General features: G+C 43.9%; 1 protein-coding gene across 7 annotated transcripts in view; it reads right to left on the reverse strand.

Moving 5' to 3' along the window:
• The window catches only part of PCGF5 (polycomb group ring finger 5), a 122625-nt gene that overhangs the window by 44695 nt on the left and 62820 nt on the right, over nucleotides 1-15110 (reverse strand). For 2 of the 7 annotated variants that reach the window (XM_027529496.1, XM_027529489.1), the window contains exons 1-2: nucleotides 13856-13994; nucleotides 11383-11677 (exon numbers count right to left, since the gene is read on the reverse strand). In XM_027529496.1, coding sequence (XP_027385297.1) covers nucleotides 11383-11494 — 112 coding nt within the window. In that variant the 5' untranslated portion in view covers nucleotides 11495-11677; nucleotides 13856-13994. Of the gene's footprint in view, nucleotides 1-11382; nucleotides 11681-13855; nucleotides 13997-15110 lie in introns of those variants that run through there. The other 5 variants (XM_027529495.1, XM_027529492.1, XM_027529493.1 and 2 more) reach the window with 4 other exon arrangements.

A 15110-nucleotide genomic window follows, 5' to 3' on the forward strand; every position in this document is an offset into this window, starting at 1 on the left:
ATCCCTGGGTTGGGAAGATTCCCTGGAGAAGGGAAAGGCTACCCACACCAGTATTCTGGCGTGGAGAATTCCATGGACTATACAGTCCATGGGGTCACAAAGAGTCAGACATGACTGAGTGACTTTCACTTTCACTTTTCTCCTCTCTCCTTGAACCCCCACTTTTACTCCCCCATCACTGCTCTACACTGATGACCTCACTTTCTGTTCAACTGAAAACAAAAGGAAAGAAGAAAAAAAAAAGGCAGTAGAATTTATATCACCACACCTACTCACTCACTAACATCTAACCTTTGTGGTTTTGCCTGTTTTCAGAACTTTAATGTGCCAACCTCTGCTCTGTGACCCTATTCCAATGATCTGAGAAGATCGCTCCACTGCTTCTCCTTCTCACCTGTGGCAGTCTTTTGCTATCCACTGAAGATTCCCACCAACATTCATACACATTATTTCCCCATCTATTGAAAAAAAAATCAAATTTCTATTGACCTTACTTTCTGAGTCAACTAGCACTCCATTTCACAGCTACCGATACTCTAATTCCTCTTTTCCTATTCTTTCTCCACCTTTTCTTTACCTTCATTCAGGTGAAAGACTTACATAATCGTTGTACAATTATGCAAACATCTCCATCCTCTCACACCCACCCAGACTTCTGCTCCTGAGGACAGAACTGAAACTGCTCAGAGAGCTTATCCGAGTGCCTGCTGCCCCTCCTTGTTTCACTCCGCCCCAGGTGGCTAGCCTGGCCGCCCTCTACTCTGGACGCTGCATGTGCTTTGCCTCTCAGGGCCCCACACTCTGTTCTCCTCCTACCTCGCTGTCTCCTCTTTTTTGGTTCCAGGGCTTAGTCTTTGGTCATCTTCCCTTCTCTATACTCACTCTCTTGGCACTCTCACTAATGAAATAGGATCTAAATTCTGATCCTCTCCAGATTCATGTATCCAGCTCCCAGTGGGCTGGGATCAAGTATCTGATGGGCTAACTCCTTTACCTCCTTAAATCTGTTCAACTACCATCTTTTTAATGAGGCCTCCCCTCGCAGACTTAAGCGGTCACACTGTCCCAGTGACCACCCAGTTAGTTACCTGTGCCCAGCTTGAACTTCCCTATTTCTGTGTCACTTATCAGCTGCTCATGTGCACTCTGACTTACTGCCTACCATGTTGCCTGATGTGTCTCACGTGCCCAGGCTAGTAGCTGGAGGAGGTACTCAGCAAATATCTGTGGAACAACTGAGGACACAAAAGTTAGGAACAGCAAAAGGAGTCATGATCTTAGTACCTACAAGTGTACTACAGAGTCAAGTCAGAAATAAGCCTACATTTTCAACTAAAGCAAGAGAAGAGATTCTGAGTTCACGAGTTAATTTTTTTGACAATTAAAATGAGTTAAAGGCTTCCCTAGTGGCTCAGTGGCAAAGAATCTACCTGCCAATGCAGGAGACAGGGGTTTGATCCCTGGTCCGGGAAGATTCTACATACCGCAGAGCAACTAAGCCAGTGTGCTACAACTACCGAGCCTGTGCTCTGGAGCCCACGAGCTGCAGCTGCTGGGCCCACGGGCCGCAACTACTGAAGCCCGAGTGCCTAGAGCCCGTGCTCACAATAAGAGGCGCCACTGCGATGAGAAGCTCACGAGGCTCAACTAGACAGGAGCTCTTGCTCGCCACAAGGAGAGAAAAGCCTGCGCAAACTAGACAGGAGCTCTTGCCCGCCACAAGGAGAGAAAAGCCTGCGCAAACTAGACAGGAGCTCTTGCCCGCCACAAGGAGAGAAAAGCCTGCGCAAACTAGACAGGAGCTCTTGCCCGCCACAAGGAGAGAAAAGCCTGTGCAGCAACGAAGACCCAATACTGCCAAAAATAAATAAGTTAAAAACATTAAAGTAAATGTGCTAACTCAATATAAGCTAAGTAGTTTTCTAAAATAAAATGATTTTCTATTAACTGAGTAAGATATGCCAGTGGTTGAGCATTCTGAGAGAATATAGCTTTGTTCACTGGTTCTTGAATTTCTGATATACAGTAGTACACTAGTCTGGTAAAAACTAATATGCTGTAAAACACCAGTAGTTACGATACATCTTCAGAGTATCCAAATGGAAATGGTCTTTGGTCTCTTCTCCACTGGCTGCACTTTACTGTTCACAGTGTTCACATTCAACCTTTGTGCTACATGCCTAAACACACCTGCACGCTGACCACAATTTCTAAGTCTGAATACTTCTGGCTTTTAGGTTTCGTATTTTTTTCCTCAATACATCACTGGTATCAATTCCAACTCATCCTAATCTATATATAATTTATTCTTACAAACCAATACAGAAGACAATTTCACTTATTTGTTAACCCCTAGTTTTGTCTTTTAGTGACCACTGTGAGCCCACTCCAGTACTCTTGCCTGGAAAATCCCATGGACGGAGGAGCCTGGTGGGCTGCAGTCCCTGGGGTCGCTGGAAGTCAGACACGACTGAGCGACTTCACTTTCATGCATTGGAGAAGGAAATGGCACCCCACTCCAGTGTTCCTGCCTGGAGAATCCCAGGGATGGGGGAGCCTGGTGGGCTGCCGTCTGTGGGGTTGCACAGAGTCGGACACGATTGAAGCGACTTAGTAGTAGTAGTAGTTAGTAGTAGTATGAATCTCTGCTCTACTGTTCATTCTTTACTATCTAACACATAGTTTCAACAGCAAAAAGAACCATACATCTGATATGATTCTTAACATTATTACTAATGATAGATGACACCTAAATTGTTTAAGGCCTATAATTATTGTTTCCTATTTAAAAAGAATCATCTAAATGAACACTATAATCACCTTCATGAATGACTAGTTGCTGCCAAAATACTGTTTGAAACATGTAACATCAATGCTACTGGTGACTTCATCTCTACTACAACCCTAGGCCACTGTACTTGCACTTACTGAAACTTTAAGTGCAACTTCTATTCAGGCCTTTGATTATTACTCTATAAACAAGTCTTGACTCAAAATCCAATTTTACAGAGAATACAGTATTGGAAAGTTCAATTTATATCTCCACATTTTAAAGACTATCATTCAGAATTATTAATAAATTCAGATCCTGATTGGGTACATAATGATAGGTATACAGTCATGGAAATACAGTTAGAAGAGATTTCCTGTATACATTTTTAAAATTCACATGCTGCTTAAAGAAATTATAGAAACTGTAAACAACCAGAAAGAAGAAGAAAATTAGCAAATATCCTAATTTATTATAAAGACGTACCTGCAGTCAGATATTTGGGTCTCAGAACCTAGCTCCAGCACTTACTAGCTGTGTTACTTAACCTTTCTGAGTCTTGTCTCTGTGAAAAACACTGGCATAAGAATCTGAAATACTCTTCCCTCAAACCTCTTCATAGCTCACTCCTTCCTATTATTTACAATCTCTGCTCAAACGGTAACTTCCAAGCAAGCCTTTACTGTCTTACTTTTCTTTGCAGCATGTGTCATACATGGAGTCTAAAATTGTATCATTCGCTTGCTTTTTGTCCGTCTCTTCTATTGAAACATAAATTCTAAGAGGACAGACTGTATCTGTCTTCTTTACTGCTGTCTTTCCACTGTCCAGAGTAATGAATGGCACAATGTAGGTGCTAATAAACATTTGCTGACTGATTTAATACCACCTAAATAGAAGGGTTCTTGGGAAGATTGCATAAGGTAATGCATATAAAACCCCATGACCCTCAATATGACATTCAACAAATAACAGCTACTGTTTTAATTTTATTAGCATTCACTCCAATTACTGTATGATTAAAAGTACAAAATGCCTACTTCTAGAGATGCTTATATTATTAACGTCTGGTCCAAGGTATGCTTTTCAGACTTTAGTGCACCCCAGAATCACCTGAAGGGCTTGTTATTACAGCCCTCTCCCCTAGAGACTCAGCCCAGCAGCTCTATGGGTGTGCCCGAGACCGTGCACTCCTAACAAATTCCCCAGTGATCATGCTGCTGGTTGGCGACTGTATTTTGAACAGCAAGTATACGTGGCGTAAGATTTTTAAACATGGAGTATTAACATATCACGAGTTCTCGGTACTTTCATCCTTGTGTATTTATGACACTTGTTCAGAAAACAGTAAATGATGGCAGCGCTTCAAGTTTACCATCTTATCATTAAATTATTTCATGCTTACACATTACCATATAAAATTACCAAGTCCCTTAACTGTCACATCTATATTTAATTATCAATTAACCCTTCTTTACTTAAGTTAAAACTAAGTACAACAACGTTTTCCCAAAGAATTCATCTTAGTTAAGGGATTACTGCCATAATCTCTGAAAGGGCAGAAAGAAGAAAGCTTTCTTTTCCTGTACCACAGAATTCTATGTCTAAAACCTTCCCTTTTTTCGGAGGAAAAGAATCGTCAGATGCTTAAAGAGGCCTCGAACCACAAAGGAGTTAAGAACCAATGCATTGTGTTATGTGCATTTTAGCTGCTGGAACAAAGCTCCTTTGTTCTTAGTTTAAGAGAAAAGTCTTTCATTTTAAGTCAACAACCTATACAACCAGCAGCAAATACACTGTCAGCAACCTCAAAAAATTTCTCAGGACCCTGGAGCAAAAGACAGAGCGTCTCTTAATTTAGAACCGCCAGTCTTGACTCCCCACAATCCTCTCTCCCTCTCCCATGCCCTACCCCTACCCACGACCTGTAAAGCTCCCACCTATATTGTAGAAGACAGCTTTTCAAAATCCGTAATTCCTAACCCCCACTCTCTACATGCCTTTCAAGCTACCTACCACTGCATTTGAATCTTTGAAAGGAAAAGCAGACAATAAAATAATCAACTGATTGACCATTTACCTATTCATTTAAGCTCCTCTTGAGCACTCAAGTACCAGGTACTAAGGATACACTGAATCTAAACCTACCTGTGGGAGAGAGAGATGGCATATCTTGGAGTAGACGGGCTTTAAAGGATGAGGAACTACCAGCCAGGCATACAGGAGATGTTCCAAGCAGAGCAAGCAGTTGAACCACATGTATGCATATGGGTGTGTGTTCTGGTGGGGGACGGCAGAAATCAATCACAGCTAAATAGATCTAATTTATCCTGAAGGCAGTAGGGTACCTTAAGGAAATTTTGGGTTGGCTGAAGTGTGAGTGATGAAGACAGCAAAGTCCTTATAAATGATCACCACTAACACAGGTTAGGAGTAGGCTGCAGGGACTCCAGTGAGAAGGAATGATGGCCTGAGCAAAAAGGTCGTGGGGGATCAGACTGAAGGGACAGATCTTTGAGAGATTACAGGGCGAGACCAGACAGAACTCTGCCCCGTACTGCTGTGCTGTGCTTAGTCGTTCAGTCGTCCGACTTTTTGCGACCCAATGGACTGCAGCCCACCAGGCTCCTTGGTCCATAGGGATACTTCAGGCAAGAATACTGGATTGGGTTGCCATACCCTCCTCCAGAGGATCTTCCCAACCCAGGGATGGAACCCAGGACTCCTGTATTGCAGGCAGATTCTTTACCATCTGAGCCACCAGGGAAGCCCAAGAATACTGGAGTGGGTAGCCTATCCCTTCTCCAGCAGATGTTCCTGATCCAGGAATCAAACTGGGGTCTCCTGCATTGCTGGCAGATTCTTCACCAGCTGAACTAGGTGAGGGTAAAGAGAGTTAAGCATGGAGCATATTTCTTGCTTGGACAACTGAATGCTGGCATTCCATCCATTCACTTTCAGGTATGTTAAGTTCTAGGCCACTTCAGGACGTCCAAGTAGACGTCCAGTGGGATTCTGAAGCTCAGGACTATGCCCGAAATAAAGATTGGGAAGACATCAGCATAGGTAGTTGAGTCTCAGAGGAGTTTCTGTGAGTTTCCACAGAAAAGGAGTAGACAGATCCAAACACACCTGAAGAAATTTCTTCTTAGCTTATGAGCTTTGCTTAACAGAGTTTAAGCTCCAAATTTATTTTATTCATCACTTTACCAGTTAGCAAGTGCCTGACATCTGATTATTTAACGAATTCAATAATTATTTGTGTGAACAAGTTTATTTCCTTAGGTTTCTCGGGTTGTCAAAATCACCTCATGTGTGCATGCTCAGTTGCTCAGTCATGGCCGACTCATTGTGACCCCATGGACTGTAGCCTGCCAGGCTCCTCTGTCCGTGGGATTCTCCAGGCAAGAATACTGGAGTGGGTTGCCATGCCCTACTCCAGTGGATCTTCCTGACCCAGGGACAGAACGTGCATCTCCTGCACTGCAGGCAGATTCTTTACCCACTGAACCACCTGGGAAGCCCCAGAATTACCCTATAGACATAGACATGTAACCACAGTTAATGTGGACTTAGTTCACTAGCATTAAGTGATCACATTTAAGGAGAAAATGCATCTGCATTTAAATTTTTTACCTCGTTGTAAAATTTTATACCTTTTTATCACATGCCCCTGACCTGCTAAAGGGAGCTGGGTGTTAGGTGACGTAGGAGCCCACTTAAAGGCGAGGCTTTCATAAGCCTCTTTTTTCTTTCCCCCACTGCAACTCCCTGTCAGGAGCTCGGGACATTCTGTGCTGCCATCTATCCCTCCCTCTCCCCCTTCCTTCCGACTGGCTCACCCCTTTTCTCTGTCCTCCACAGAGCTGAGTGCTAAGGACACCATGGGGTGCCTCAGTCAGTCGGCTGTCATCTTGATCCTTGTGTCTACATCCACAGGGAAGCCAGGCACTCTTAGCTCTAGAACTGCTTACTGGGAGAATGGCGAGGGGGCGTGGGGGGACAATAATCTGATTTGAGCAGGAGAGAAAGTGGAGATGCACGTGTAGAGTAATCTGAAAGAGTAAAGTAACTGCATTTATCTGTATCAAGGATTTTCAAAAAATACTCTTTAGATCTCTCTCTGGCTTTCCATTCCGCTGCAACGTCCTGACACATATCTGCTATTACATCATTCTGTTTCACAATGTCATTGCACCTACCAGCATCCACATTCATTTGATACATTCCTTAATTTGATTCCTGTTTCTTCACTTGACTAGAGAGTTCTGAAGGGACTGGGCCCAAAGTGTGACTTCACTCACCAATAATAAAGCTTCATTTTCATATTTCAAACTTGAATAGTAAGAACAAAATCCTTCCATTTTACTATGAGTTTTCATAATAAGAATTACTGTTTACCCATTCTTAACTTACAGTATCATAAAACTGTAGACTATGTACAAAGTTACCTTAATAAGTTTTTTTTAAGCACCACAGTCAAGGTGGAAAGTGTTCTGGGGTACTTCAGTGTCACAGTGGACTTCTCACTTCCCTCCTGTCCCACTGGCCACCTTACTTCTCTATTGTATACTGATTCCAAATCACAATACCACTACACCTGTTCCACCTCAGACCTAAGAAAACCAGGTAACATCAAGACCCAACCAATGAGTAAGGAACACTGCTTTGCGGTGCTACTTATTCTATCAGTACAAATAGGGGGGTATTCTGCAAGTAAGAAAGGTTTTGCCTAAAAGCCCCAGTATAAATACAAACAAAAAAATACACAGAAATCCAAGGACCAGAAAGTGCATAAAGTTTAGCACTCTGTAGAATCCTGAGGTCTCCTAAGACACTGAGTTGAGTGCCTGACTCCTCCATCATTTACTGTTCTGTGCTTCTGCGGATGAAAAAGGCCACACTTGAGTCTTTAATCACAATTCTTCCATGTTCATTCTCTCTCAGTAAAGGGATTCGCTGACTGCCAAGCAACTTCAGGCTAGAAGGACATAAGCAGCTAAATGGTCATCTATCCCTTTAAACCTTAAATTGCTACTGTAAACATAAACATAACCCTTGCTTATAAACTTACTGTTTAAATTTCTACAATCTTTTGTTTTCCCTTCAAAAAAGGAATATTTAAACCTGGATTTCATTATGTCTCAAAGAAAATGTTCTTTCAGAAGAACAGATATAAAATCTTTAGGTAGAGACTGGAGAATCTGCGCTTTCTCCTCTAAACACTAAGCACTCCCAACATCCACTAAATCTATTCCTAGAGCTGGAGGGTTTTGCTGGAGACACGCAAATATAAAAACAATGTACTCATAATGTCTAATAGCGTCAGAAGAAGCAAAACAACAGACTGTGGACAGTGTCTAGGTACCATACTTGGCATAGTGGGAAACTGTGAGACAAAGCCCCCTTTCTAAAGGAGCCACACCCAGGGGGTTCCTCCTCCAAAATGCATCCACAGTCCCTCACTCTCCCCTGCCTCCATCGCACATCTCATTACCCTAGCTGATGGCCTTATAATCTTTCAGTTGACCTGAAGTGATAGCCTCCTTACTCATCAGTTGTCCCTTGAACTGCCAAGGGCAGTCCCACTCCAAGGCTATATACTTGCTTTTCCCTCTGCCTGGAATGTTCTTCCCCTATATCCACAGAGCTCAATCACTACAGGAATTCTGTTCAAATGTCATCATATCAAAGACAGAAATCATGACAACACTAAATAAAACAACCCCAACTCTGCTATCTACAGTCCTATAGTTCTTTGTTCTTGTTCATGGCATATATTTATTACTGGTTTTCCCCTTTCTTGAGAGCAGAGATTTTTTGATTACCTTGTTCACTGCTGTATCCTCTGTGCTTAGAATGGTGCCTAGCACACAATAGGTATTCAATAAGAAGCTGTTTAACTGATAACTAACTGTTCAAATGAAATAATGATAAGGGCAACAGTAAGCGAACATTTTAAGACAGTTTATAGTTAACTGGTAATTGAATAGCATGGGCCAGTAATACCAACCAAAAGTATACACATGCCCAGACCCTAGTCAAAGAGTGGAGTGGGAAAAGCTAGCTTAAAACTCAACATTCAGAAAACTAAGATCATGGCATCTGATCCCATCACTTTATGGCAAATAGATGGGGAAACAGTGGAAACAGGGACAGACTTTATTTTTTTGGGCTCCAAATCACTGCAGATGGTGACTGCAGCCATGAAATTAAAAGATGCTTGCTCCTTGGAAGAAAAGCTATGACAAACCTAGACAGCATATTAAAAAGCAGAGACATTTCTTTGCCAACAAAGGTTCGTCTAGTCAAGGCTATGGTTTTTCCAGTGGTCATGTATGGATGTGAGAGTTGGACCATAAAGAGAGCTGAGTGCTGAAGAATTGATGCTTTTGAACTGTGGTGCTGAAGAAGACTCCTGAGAGTCCCGTGGACTGCAAGGGGTCAACCAGTCAATCCTAAAGGAAGTCACTTCTGAATATTCACTGGAAGGACTGATGCTGAAGCTCCAATACTTTGGCCACCTGATGCAAAGAACTGACTCACTGGAAAAGACTCTGATGCTGGGAAAGATCGAAGGTAGGAGGAGAAGGGGACGAGAGAGGATGAGATGGTTGGATGGCATCACTAACTCGATGGACATGAATTTGAGCAGGCTCCGGGAGTTGGTGATGGTCGGGGAAGCCTGGTGTGCTGCAGTCCATGGGGCTGCAAAGAGTTAGACTGAGCGAATGAACTGAAGTGAACTGAGACCTTATCACAGCACCCACTAAATCTCTTCAGGTGGCATTCTGAAAAAGTCTATGTTAAAACAGCTTCCTAGGTGATTTTATGTTTGTTTTTTTTTTTTACTGTGGTAAAATGTTTATAACATAAAATTTGTCTTTTTAACGATTAACAGGTGATTCTATTCTGCAACTCTGTTGAAAACTACTGGCATAATAGTAGGCAGAGGAAAGAACAGCTGAAGAGGGGGATTAAAGAAATGTCCCAGGTTATCTCAGTAAGAGGAGAGCCCTTAGAGCTGAATACAGGTCTACTACTTACTGGCTGTGAGACTGGGCAGGTGACTTAGCTCTTAAGCTTCCACGCCCACAAATGAAGATAATTTCTATACCCTCACTCTCCCCATGTCCCCTGCAAACTGCTTCAAGGTTACTGTAAGGTGAACAACGAAATCATGCACATACAGTATCTACTTCAGTGTATATAACAGGCACCAAAGAACTTACTGGAATTAACAGAACCAGAACTTACTGGAATTACTTTCATTGCAATAGGGAAATAAACTTGGATCGGCAAAAACACAAAAAGCAGGTGAAACCCAGACCTATGTGGCTATTAAAATGCCTCTTCTTCTACTGAAAGGACTGGTGAAAAATTTGGCAGGGGTTCCAAAGATATGATCATATTAGAACAGTGGGTCTCAAACTTGCACATGGTTCAAAATTACCTGGAAGTTTGTTAAACACAGATAACTTTGTTTTGGTGATTTTGGGGTGAGGCCTGATAATTTGCATTTCTAACAAGTTCCCAGGTAGCATTGAGGTGGTTGATTATTAGTCAAAGGGTACGAAGCTTAAATCATATAAGATGAGTAAGTCCTAGAGATCTACTGGACAGGATCATGCCTGCAGTTAACAATACTATGTTGTACACTTAAAAATGTGCTAGGAGTGCAGATTTTATGTTGTATTCTTATCACAATAATAATAATAAACAAGAAGGTGAGAGCGAACTTCTGGAGGTAATGGATAAGGTTTGTGGCAGTGATGCAGTAATGGTTTCATGGGTGCATACTTATATCTAATCCCATCAAAGTTATACACATTAAATATGTACAGCTTTTTTTTTTAGATTTCCCTGGTGGTCTTCCTGGGCTTCCCTGATAGCTCAGTTGATAAAGAACCCCCACCTGCAATGCAGGAGACCCTGGTCCAATTACTGGGTCAGGAAAATCTGCTGGAGAAGGGATAGGCTACCCCCTCCAGTATTCTTGGGCTTCCCTTGTGGCTCAGCTGGTAAAGAATCCAACTGCAATGCAGGAGACCCGGGTTCGATCCCTGAGTTGAGAAGATCCCCTGGAGAAGGGAAAGGCTACCCACTCCAGCATTCTGGCCTGGAGAATTCCATGGAATGTACAGTTCATGTGACTGCAGAGTTGGACATGACTGAGTGACTTTCACTTCACAACTTTTTTATGTCAACCATACCTCAATAAAGTGATTAAAAGAAACCCACAGTGAATTAGAGTACACATATCCTTAAAAAAAAAAATCAGAACATATTAATTCAGTAAAATAAAAAAAAAAACAAACCTAAAATAGTTCATTAAAAAAAAACTGTAACCAGTTATTTCTTATGATTTTCAAGACATTTTAAAGTCAGAAAAAGTCAACTATTACAATTTTAAAAAGAAACAAGAAAAAATTCATACCACTGGTATTCCAATGAAAAGTTATGAAAATGAATTCAAAGTTAATTCTTAGAATATTCACTGTTTTAAAAGAAAAAATCTAGAGAAAACAAAAAAACCCAAAATGTGGTGGTTTTAAAAGAGCAAATGTAACCGAAAATTTCCAATAGGTAGATAACAAAAAAAGAATACTTACAGGTATGAAGGCATTCCGTCACTGTAGTTGGCTTGATGAGATACCCTTTACAGATATAGCAGGTGATGTAAGGATTGAAATCTTTCACCAAATGTTTCCTTTGGGTAGCCATTCGTGGTTAGCTAGGACTGGCTCTAGTAGTTCAGGCAAAAAAGGGGATTAAGTGGATGAAAGTCTGATCCCAGGAGCTGGTGTGGAGTTCCCAACTGGGTATCCCGAGGCATGAGAACTAACATCCAGACTTCTCATGAGATCGCTGGTCATCACTCCTTTTGGTGGTTCTGCTTTCCCATATCTTCTTCCAAAATAATTTTAAAAAGATGAGAAAAAGAGGTGTCAAATTCTTCATATTGGATTAATACCAGTATATTAGCAGCAAGCATTACATGTTCCAAATTGGGTGAAGAGGTGAACAGAACATTTCCCTCACTGTAATATTAATTTGTAAACCTGCTATGATTAATTCAGAATAATGACAAATTCATCTGATACTGAGGCTTCAACTATCACCTCTAAACAAATGACACCTGAGGCTATTAACTCGGGTTTTGATATCTTTACCTCTCCAGTAATGCATTTTAACTGTCTGCTTGACTGCTCTATTAGGAGTTCCTGCCAACACAAGCTGAAGATTCAAAATTGAAGTCATTATCCTCCCTATCAAAATGATCCCTATTTCCATTTTGTACTCCACATCAAGCCATAATCAAATCAAATGGGTGCCCTTTTCCATTCCACCTGCAGCAATGCTACTCAAATATTATCTCTCCACCTGCAGTCCAACTTAGATTCTACCAAGTTTTATTCTATTACGTTTGGAGCCCCTTATCAAAGAATGTCAGGGTCTCTCCTCTTTGCTCTGTAACAGAGAAATGTTTAAATTTCTCAGCTTGTCATAAAAGACCCTCCACAGGCTGATCTTAACACACTCTTCAACAGTCGGGCAAACTGAAAGGATGACTCTCTTCATAGTCCATTCTGCAAGTTTCATGCCCTCTACCCAATGAGTCCTTCTGCTCCTCTGTTGCTGCTGTTGTTTAGTTACTAAGTCATGTCTGACTCTTCTGTGATTTACAATTATCTTCATTCTTAATCTCCTCTATTATAGACTGCAAAACCTTAAATAGATACCAGTCATAGTTAGTAAATGTACAACCTGGGCAATGTTACTTACCTAAGCCTTAGGGCCTTTTAAACTGTAAAATGAAAACAAGAATGCCAGCCTCCTATGGGACTTCCCTAATTGTCCAGTGGCTAAGACTCTGCACTCCCAATGCAGGGGGGCCCAGGTTTCCATCCTTGGTCCCAGAATAAGACCCCACAAACCACAAGTAAGAGTTCACATCCTGCAACTGACGATCATGCATGACGCAACTAAGGCCTGGTGCAGTCAAATACATAAGAAATAAAGAATGCCAGCCTCCTACAGTAGGGACGATGAAACGAGACAATATACATACAGCTAGCATACTATCAAAACTGAACGTCATTAACATTTTTAAAAACTTTTTTCCCCTCCAGAAATGTCCAGCATGGCTCGTCCACATGGTTGCTTTAAAAAGTTTTAAATGTTTCTTAAAACAAACGTGTCCTCTTAGAGAAGATGAAACATAACATGAGAAAAAGGTGGATATTTCCTAAGTTAATTCTGTAAACAAAAACCTTCTCCTACTTCTCACAGGTTAAGTATAAAGCAACCGAAGAGGTAGAAGGCATCGCTCCATCCTTCCATCGACAGACACTGTACCACTGAGTGTGTGCACAGAATAGGTTCTGCAAGTAATCATCGTATCTGCTCAAGGGGTCTGGGTTCCGGTCCTTAGCCGTGTATGATCTTCAGTAAGGCACTAAATAGCCGTGCCTGGGTCTCGGCTTCCTCCTCTACACATCGGGATTAACGGCCCTGCCTTTCTCACAGGTTTGCCACAAAGCTCCAAAGTCTGAGAAAGTCCTCTGAAAGAGGACATGCACAGTCCCGACCGAGGGAGGCTTTTAGGATTGTAAGCCATAGAGCCCTGTCACCACGGCGGTTAAAGGAAGCCAGCGCGGGCAGGGACTCGGCAGGCGCAGGAGGGAACTTTTCCGCGTCCTCGGCAGAACCCGGTAGCCACTGCCCTGGGCGGTCCGAGCACGAGTCGCCCCGCCCGCCTGGCAGGTGCGCGGGCCCGGGCTCGGCGGACGCGCCGCTCGGGCCGGGCCGGGGCTGCGCCGAGGAGGACGCGCCACCTCTGTCCGGGTCTGGCGCTTGCCGCCCTCTCCGCCCCCCGAGCGCACCGCGCGACCTGGAGGCTCCCAGACTCGGGCTGGCCACCCCCACCCCCGCCCCCAAGGGGCTCCCCCGGCTCCAGGCGGGGTCGGCCACGGCAGGTGCCTGGGGGTGCCGCTCCAGCTCTCTGCGCAAACTTGGGCGTGCAGCGCGGGGGCGGCCGGAGTTCCGGCCCCTCAACCGCTCTCCAGCCAACCGGGTACCTACCCCGCGGCCGCCGCCGCCGCTCCTTGCCTCCAGTGCGCCGGCCTCAGAGGGAGGGAAAGTGAAAGAGAAACAGCGCCCGCCGCGGCCTGGCCGGTCCCCGCGCCCCGTCCGCCCTCCCCCTGCAGGCGGGAGCGCGCCGGCTCCGCGGGGCCACTCGGCTCGGGCCCGATAGGGCGCGGCGGGCCTCCGGGCCCAGGGCCGGTGCCGCCTCCAAGGGCAACTCCACCCCCTTCCAACCGCCGGCGCCGCCGGCCGGCCCCGCCCCCGCCACGCCCCCGCAGGCCACGCCCGCAGGCCCGCGCTCCTTGCAGGTGCCACGGCCGCCCCGCCCGCCCAGGTTCCCGGTAGCTTTGAGCAAATTCTATCTGTTCTTCGCCTCACCAACAGCCCCTCCCAGTTGTTTTCATCATAACAATGTCTGGCATATTTTCCCTGGCGGGTTTACAAGCAATGGTCAGTGTTGAGAATGAGTCACCCTGCGAGAAATTGTCTACTCAGCTGCGTCTTTCCCAAACCAGCCCCAAGCAGGCCACGGTGGGGACCAAGACCTATTGATTTGCACCTTATTTAAGAACCACTAAGGAACTTGGTGGACTTCTCAGGTGGCGCTAGTGGTAAAGAACCCGCCTGCCAATGCAGGAGACAGGAGAGATGTGGATTCGATCCCTGAGTCAGGGATCCCCTGGAGGAGGGCAGGGCGACCCATTTCAGTATTTAGAGGAGTCTGGTGGGCTACAGTCCATGGGTCGCAAAGAGTGGGACACAGCTGAAGCGACTTAGCACGCAAGGAACTTGGTTCTTGGGATGGAGTGGGTGTAGATCAGGATCACTGACAACTGTAAGCAAGTGGCAGAACCCTAGGGGTGGGGATGTAACTGGAAAGGTAAAGAGTTTTGTTTGCAAGGTTCCAAACAAAAAGACCCAGTTCTCCTTCTAGTGGACTTGAGAACTACAAGAGGCCATTCATTGCAAAAAAAAATTGATTCAAAAGCATACTCTAAAGGATTTCTCAAAGTCATTCAATCCTAATATTTTGCATTCCACAAACTTATAAATTTCTACTAAAACCAGTAGTTTGCTAAACATAAATTAGACTTGGTTCTTCCTTGCTTAGAAGACTGAAATCCAGTAATCCTAAAATAGCAGGCAAATCAGTGTTGTATCCACCAGTAAAACAAAAGTTCAAAAGAACATCCCAAAGGGTATCTGTCAAAGGCAACTTCCAATCTTGCGTGTTAGAAAGAGGAAAAGGTAC

Source organism: Bos indicus x Bos taurus, chromosome 26, assembly GCF_003369695.1.
Source record: "Bos indicus x Bos taurus breed Angus x Brahman F1 hybrid chromosome 26, Bos_hybrid_MaternalHap_v2.0, whole genome shotgun sequence".
Classification (NCBI taxonomy): domain Eukaryota; kingdom Metazoa; phylum Chordata; class Mammalia; order Artiodactyla; family Bovidae; genus Bos; species Bos indicus x Bos taurus.